This window comes from Chenopodium quinoa, unplaced genomic scaffold, assembly GCF_001683475.1.
Source record: "Chenopodium quinoa cultivar QQ74 unplaced genomic scaffold, ASM168347v1, whole genome shotgun sequence".
In the NCBI taxonomy this organism is placed as follows: Eukaryota; Viridiplantae; Streptophyta; class Magnoliopsida; order Caryophyllales; family Amaranthaceae; genus Chenopodium; species Chenopodium quinoa.
Genome location: NW_018744239.1, coordinates 701,529 through 709,689, shown reverse-complemented (window position 1 = coordinate 709,689; position 8,161 = coordinate 701,529). Strand labels below are relative to the sequence as shown.

General features: G+C 40.5%; 1 protein-coding gene across 1 annotated transcript; it reads left to right on the top strand.

Annotated features, from left to right (window-relative positions):
- The first annotated feature begins 1,947 nt into the window (after nucleotides 1-1,947).
- LOC110694570 lies at nucleotides 1,948-3,885 on the top strand. Its single transcript, XM_021871742.1, has one exon. The coding sequence runs from the start codon at nucleotides 1,948-1,950 to the stop codon at nucleotides 3,883-3,885; it is 1,938 nt and encodes a 645-aa protein (XP_021727434.1).
- The last annotated feature ends 4,276 nt before the right edge of the window (nucleotides 3,886-8,161 follow it).

Genomic DNA, 8,161 nt, shown 5'->3' with positions numbered 1-8,161 from the left:
AAGACAAGTTCCACCATTGATATTCAAGTTGAAGCTTCTAGTAACATTTTCTCACTCTTCTCTTCCATTTTAATTGCTTTGATTTTTAATCATATTGCTTAATTCTTGTATGCTTAGATTGTTATTTAGCTTAATCTTTGGTTAATTCTTGTTCATGAGTTACTTGAAATCCTTAATTGCTTTAATCTCCATGGATTGTGAGTAGTCTAATTTTCTAGGGTTTGGGTAAAACCCTCAATGTAGTCACTAATTACTTGTTGCATGTGTTAATTTGGTAATTGTTGGGTGTTAATTAGTTGAGCTTAAGTGGTTTAATTGCTTAGTTCTTGTATATAGCCATTGCTAGAACTATTATCTAAGCTTTCTCAACGAAGGATCGAGAGATGAAGTTGAGTTAGCTCCCTTATGCTTAATTGACTTGAAATACCATGAGAATAGAAATTTCCAGTCAAGGGAATGTTTTTGTCATCGTGATTATGCTTTAATAGTTGTTTTATGCTTTGTAACCACGAGAGTAGGTTGTATTCATAATTCGAGTAATCCCTCTAGCTTGAGAGAGTAGTTGGGTGCTTTAGATGACTTCCCCTATATTATCCCCTTTAATTACCATTGTTTGCTACTTGCTAATTGTGATTTGTGACGAAATTGAGTGGTATATCCCAAGCCCTAGAACTCTCTAATTAATCTCCCCCTAGCTTTAGTTGACTTGAACTAGTACTTGTTACATAAAACCAAACCAATTTCGACTTCATTTAGCTTATTTATGCGGTAGTATTTCGGTGGTTGATTCAATGCCTCTCTTGGATTCGACCCTTTCTTACCCTTGCTATTAGCTAGTGAGACCAAGATAGGACTTTATCTTTGGTAGGCTCGACGACGGCTTATCAAATTTTGGCGTCGTTGCCGGGGAGGCAAAGTCACATTGAATGTATTATTGTTGAATGAGTCTAAGTGTGTATATTTGTATCATAATATTTCTTATTTATTTTTGTATATTTGTGTTTTCAACTTGTGATAGTCATTGCTAACGTTTTTCTTAGCTTTGTTTGACCTTTCATGACACAGAAGAGTAAGCAATCACCGCTTATTCCCGTTGATCCAGAGTTAAGTAGGACTTTGAGAAACATGAGGAGGCTTTTGCAAGGCACACCCGAGTTCTCTATTGTATATTCGGATTCCGATCCGGAGGAAATCTTTGCAACCAACGAAGAAGATAACATGGGTGACAACGATCCTCCTACACCATTGTTATGGGATTATGACCACCCCAATGCCTTCACACTTCGGAGTGGCATACGTCTCCCTACTACGAATGCAAATAATTTTGAGCTTTCACCTCAACTCATCCGTATGATACAAAGTGATCAATTTGGTGGGAGTTCTCATGAGTGTCCTTTTGCTCATTTGGACAACTTTCTCGAATTGTGCTCAACCATCAAGCAAAACAACATTACGGAAAAGTTCATCCGTATGCACATGTTTCAATTCTCCCTCCGTGACAAAGAAAAACATTGGTTGAGAACGGTAGAAGAGGGATCATTGACCACATGGGATGAAGTTACTAGATCTTTCCTTGGAAAGTATTGTCCACCCGAAAAGGCCGCCGAACTAAGAAGGAAAATCACCAATTTCAACCAAGAGATTGATGAAACCTTAAGTGAAGCTTGGGAGCGTTTCAAGGACTACACTAGAAAATGCCCACACCATGGTTTCACGTCATGGATCATTGTTCAACGCTTTTATGATGGTCTTACTCCTACTTCAAGGGCCAACCTTGATAACGGGGTCGGTGGTAGCCTTAAAAAGCTATCGGTGGATGATGCATACAAGATGATTGAAGAAGTGGCAAAGCACTATGCATACGGAGGTGATAGACGGTAACCTCAAGCAAAGAAGGGCGGAATCCACGACCTTAGTGCAATAGACCTTATTGCATCAAAGTTTGACATGCTAGCTCATAAGCTAGATCAAGCCACCCTTACATCTCCAAGCTCTTCTTCACAACAAGTCATGTCTTGTGAAACTTGTGGAGGAAATGATCACTTGTCCTCCTATTGCAACTCAACTAACCAAGAACAAGCTGCGGCTATTGGGCAAAGAAACGATCAATACTCTCAACCCTACAATCAAGGTTGGAAACCCCAACAAAACACGGGTTGGAAACAACAAAATCAAGGCCCCCCTCAAAATCAATACAACCAATCTCATCCACAAAACCAACAAGCTCCTTACCGTCACCCTAACCAAAGGGACCAAAACCAACAAAGGCAACAATATAACCAACTCGCTCCTCCACCTCCTCAAAAATCTAGCCTTGAAGTCGCACTTGAAACCTTCATTACACAACAAGGAAGAAGCAATGCGGATATGCAAGCGAACATCCAACAACTTCAAGCACACAACAAGATAATTGAGAATCAATTGGCTCAAATTGCGCAACAAGTTGGAAGTTCATCCTCCAATCCTAGTGGTCACATCCCAAGCTCAACGGTTGTGAACCCAAAGGAGCAAGCTAAGGCCATCACTTTGAGATCGGGGAGAGGTTATGAAGGGTCGGTTATGAGTGAAGAGGAGCCACAAAAGAGAGATGAGGGAGTTGTGGTGAGAAATGAGGATGAGTTTGAAAATGAGATAGTTGATGTTGAGAGAAAGGAGCCACAAAGTAAGAATGAGGGAGATGAGGAAAAGGTAGAAAAGCCCCCTATGAAAGTATACAAGCCTCCCATTCCATTCCCTCATAGGATTGTTGAAAAGAAATTGAATGAAAAGTTTTCAAACTTTCTTGAAGTCATGAGAGGACTTCAAGTGAATATTCCCTTTCTTCATGCTATGTCACAAATGCCTACATATGAAAATTTTTTGAAGGATCTTTTATCCAACAAGAGTAGGCTTGAAGAGAGTAAAACCATCTCCCTTCCTAAGGAGGTGAATGCAATCATTCAAAACAAGCTCCCTCAAAAGCTTGGTGACCCCGGTAGCTATGCAATACCGGTGAAGATTGGAGACTTAGAGGCTATGGATGCTTTATGTGATCTTGGGGAAAGTGTGAGTTTGATGCCCTATTCTATTTCTAAGAGTTTGAAAGTGGGAGACTTGAAGCCAACAAGAATGTCCTTACAATTGGCCGACCGCACGGTTAGGCTACCTTTGGGAATTCTTGAAGATGTACCGGTTCAAATTGGAAGAGTATTTGTGCCGTGTGATTTTGTGGTAATGGAAATGGAAGAAGATACTACGGTGCCCCTAATCTTAGGAAGACTGTTTTTGAACACCGCGGGTGTTGTGATTGAGATGAAGCAAGGAATATTGAACTTGAATGTGGGAGATGAGAAAATATCATTTTCATTTCCACAAACATTGAAAAAGCCATTGTATGATGAAGTTCATAGAGTTGATACATTGGAAAGGGACTTAGAGAAGTTCCAAGAAAATTTGTTTGAAGGAGATCCTTTACAAGCTATCCTAACGGGAGGCTTAGTTGAGGAAGGTGAAGAAACGAGGGGGTATGATCTTTTGCTCAACCAACCTTTAGTCCACAACGAAAATAAAGTGGAAGTGCTTAATGTGGAGGTAAAAGAGGAGAGGACTACGCCTCCTCACAAGGTTGAACTTAAACCCCTTCCTCCTTTACTTAAATATGATTTTCTTGATGATAGTGAGAGTTATCCCGTTATTCTCAATGCTAAACTTGATGATACCTCTCTTGGGAAACTCCTAGTTTTTTTAAGGGAGTATAGAGGTATCATTGGGTACAAAATTAATGACATTAAGGGGATAAGTCCTACTATATGCATGCATAAGATTTTACTTGATGATGATCATGCTTCCTCGATTGAGCACCAAATAAGGCTCAATCCAAACATGAAGGAAGTTGTGAAAAAATAAGTTTTAAAACTTCTTGAAGCGGGCATAATCTACCCTATCTCCGATAGTAAGTGGGTTAGCCCGGTTCAAGTTGTGCCTAAAAAAGGAGGCATGACCATCATTGAGAATGATAAGGGTGAGACCATTTCTACAAGGTCGGTCACCGGGTGGAGGATGTGTATTGATTATCAAAAATTGAATAAGTCCACCCGGAAAGACCACTTCCCACTCCCCTTCATCAATCAAATATTGGAAAGACTAGCATCACATAGTCACTATTGTTTCTTGGATGGATACTCGGGATTCTTCCAAATCCTAATCCAACCCGAGGATCAAGAGGAGACTACATTCACATGCCCTTTTGGCACCTTTGCTTATCGAAGGATGCCATTTGGACTTTGTAATGCACCTTCCACATTCCAAAGGTGTATGATGTCTATTTTTTCCGACATGCTTGAATCATCAATTGAAGTATTCATGGATGACTTTTCTATTTTTGGTTCATCTTTTGACATTTGCCTTTCAAATTTGATTAAAGTATTGAAAAGATGTCAAGAGGTGAACTTGGTTTTAAATTGGGAAAATTGTCATTTCATGGTAGAGGAAGGAATTGTTCTTGGTCATGTAATTTCTAGTAGGGGCATTGAAGTAGATCGTGCCAAAATTGAGGTCATTGAGCGCCTCCCACCCCCTACAAATGTGAAGGGGATAAGGAGCTTTCTTGGACACGCGGGTTTTTACCGCCGGTTCATAAAGGATTTTTCAAAAATCGCAAAGCCGCTCACTCAATTGTTGGTAAAGGATGCCCCTTTTGTGTTTACTAATGATTGTTTGCTAGCATTTGATAGGTGAAGGAGGCATTGATTTCGGCTCCTATCATTCAACCCCCTAATTGGGAGCTTCCTTTTGAGCTTATGTGTGATGCATAGGATTTTTCCATTGGGTCCGTTCTTGGACAAAGGAAGGATAAGAAGCTCCATGCTATCTACTACACTGGCAAAACTTTGGATGATGCACAAAGTAATTACACAACCACGGAAAAGGAGTTTCTAGCCATTGTTCATGCAATTGAGAAGTTTAGGTCATACTTGTTGGGTTCTAAAGTCATAGTCTTCACCGACCATGCGGCCTTGAATTACCTCTTGTCCAAGAAGGAACCAAAGCCAAGATTGATACGGTGGGTCTTGCTCTTACAAGACTATGACATTGAGATTAGGGACAAGAAGGGTGCCGAAAATGTGGTGGCCGATCATCTTTCACGGTTGCCTATCCTTGTAGGTGATCTTGATAACTTGCCAGTTGACGATTCATTCCCGGATGATCAACTATTTGCTATTCTCCAAGCACCGGCACCATGGTTTGCGGACATTGCAAACTACTTGTCTTGCTCTATTCTTCCTCCCGACCTCTCCTATCAACAAAAAAGGAAGTTTCTTCATGATGTTTGCCAATACTTTTGGGACGACCCCTTACTCTTCAAACAAGGTGTTGATGGCCTTTTTAGAAGGTGTGTCCCGGATAATGAAATTGAAGATGTCCCACAATGTGTCACTCCTCACCTTGTGGAGGACATATGAGTGCCAACAAGACCTTGGCGAAAATATTGTAATGCGGTTTCTTTTGGCCAACAATGTTCAAGGATGTGTGGGGTGTGGTGAAAGCTTGTGGCCGGTGTCAAAGAACCGGTAATATTTCAAAAAGAAATGAAATGCCTTTGAACAACATTCTTGAACTTGAAATTTTTGATGTATGGGGCATCGATTTTATGGGGCCTTTCCCGAGCTATTTTGGGAACAAGTTTATTCTAGTGGCCGTCGATTATGTATCAAAGTGGGTGGAAGCGGTTGCATCTCCTACTAATGATGCTAAGGTTGTGGTCAAGCTCTTCAAAAGAGTAATTTTCCCAAGGTTTGGAGTGCCCCGGGCTGTGATTAGTGATGGAGGTTCACACTTTGCAAAGCGATTCTTTCAAGCTCTCCTTGAGAAATATGGTGTGAGGCACAAGGTGTCATTAGCTTACCACCCCCAAACAAGTGGTCAAGCTGAAATTTCAAACCGCGAGGTAAAAATGATCCTTGAGAAAACAGTGGATAAGTCTAGAAAAGATTGGTCTACAAATCTTGATGATGCTCTATGGGCCTATCGCACCGCGTTCAAAACTCCTATTGGCACCACACCATACAAGCTTGTTTATGGGAAGTCATGCCACTTGCCGATAGAACTTGAGCATCGGGCTCATTGGGCTATCAAAACATTAAATTTCGACCTTCAAAGCGCCGGTGAGAAGAGGTTGCTTAACCTCCACGCCTTGGAAGAATTAAGAATGGATGCATATGAGAGTGCAAGGATTTACAAAGAAAAGACCAAGGCTTGGCGTGACAAGCATATTAGCAAAAGGGAGTTTAAGGAAGGTGATAAGGTCCTACTTTTCAATTCCCAGTTGAAGTTGTTTCCGGGTAAGCTTATGTCAAGATGGAGTGGACCTTTCACCGTTAAGAAGGTGTTTCCATATGGAGCGATAGAAATCTCAAATAACAATGGTGAACCGTTCAAAGTGAATGGCCAAAGGCTTAAGGCATACTTTGACGGTTTCGTGCATGAGGAAGCCAAGGTTGTTCACCTTGATGAGTTTGATGTTCCCTACTCTCATTGATCTCGCAATGTCGTCAAGCTAGTGACGTTAACAGAGCGCTTCCGGGAGGCAACCCGAGTTTCTCAACTCTCTCTCACAAACTATTATTTAATTTCCATCACTCTTACTATTACTAACTTTTCTCTCAAATGTCTTTTGTAGGTGTTGATGAAAAGAAAAGTAAGAAAAGGTTTTTTGTGGAAGTGAAGTAGTAGATAATAATAATAATAATAATAATAATAATAATAATAATAATAATAATAATAATAATGGTAATGATAATAATTCTATTATTATTATGCCTTACTATTACTATTATTCAAAAAAAAAAAAAAGGAGGATCGTGCAGCATCAGGTCTGCACGGACGTGCAGAGTATCGCACGTCCGTGTAGAGGCAGTCAGAAGCTACCAGAAACTTTGAATTAAATTTCTCCAGATTAGCACGGACGTGCAAAATTAAGCACGTCCGTGCAAGGTGGCTAAGCACGTCCGTGCCAAGTCCTGCACGTCCGTGCTGAACAAGTCAATATGTTATCTAAGTTTATGTCAGAGGCTGCACGTCCGTGCCAAATTACGCACGTCCGTGCTACTTAGCATGTCCGTGCCGAATTCTGCACGTCCGTGCCAAGCAAGTCAGTATCCTATTGACGCTTCTGTCTGAGGCTGCACGTCCGTGCCAATTGATGCACGTCCGTGCCGCCCCGAAAAACCTGGCAGCAGCACGGTTATAACGAAAAAAAATCTTCACTCACTCTCATTTCTCCATCTCACGTTTCTCACTCCTCCTCTCTCTAAAACTCTTACTTCCTCTTTCAAAACCCACTCAATCCTCCATTATCACCCAAATTCTCACCCAATTTCAACAATTTTCTCCAAAATCTTCACTCCATTTCAACATTTTCACAATCTACTACTCCTTTTCTCACATTCAAACCCAGAAATCACCCAAAATACTCAAACCCTAACCTTGAAAAATCAATTTGGGTGTTTTCTTTGGATTTAAAGTTCAAGACAATTGGTTGAAGGAGTAAGTTCAAGTAAGCAAAAGGAAAGTTAGAAAGGTTCATTTGCGGGTTTTACACCCATGATAAGCTCGGTATAATCGTTCCTCCCTTTCACTAATTTCATGTTTAATTTCTTGAATTTTTGCATGAAATTGCTTGAGAAAGTTTGTTTGAATTGGTTGTGAGTGATTGATAGTTGATAATTGAAAAGCATTATTGAGTTTGAATGAATTTTGGTGTGTTTTGAGAATTGGATTTTTTTTGTAAGTGAGGTTGAAAAATTGATTTTCATGAAGGAAGAACATGCTTGTTTAGGTGGATTGTTGTGTTGGTTTGTTTGATAATGTTGCATGAAATCGATGTAAAATTGTTGTAGATGCATCATTGAAGTGGTCTTTGTTAGTTGGTGATTTCCTTGTTTTAGGTGGGAGACTTAGAACTTGACTTGATTGTGTGGTGTTCATTGGCCTTGTTTGAGCTTTGGTTGGTCAACTTGTGGACTTAGTCTCTTTGTGTGGTTGCGAGGTGATTATTTTGTCTTGGTTTTTTTGATGCATTGCATTAAGATCGACCATATCTAGAAGAAATCGACCTAGAAACACGGATGCTAGGTACCGCAACCCCTCTCCTCCTCCTCCCGTTGATCCACCACAAGTGGAC

Excerpts from the sequence above, each read along its gene's own strand:
- LOC110694570 (XM_021871742.1), top strand. The coding sequence starts at position 1,948 with ATGCTAGCTCATAAGCTAGATCAAGCCACCCTTACATCTCCAAGCTCT.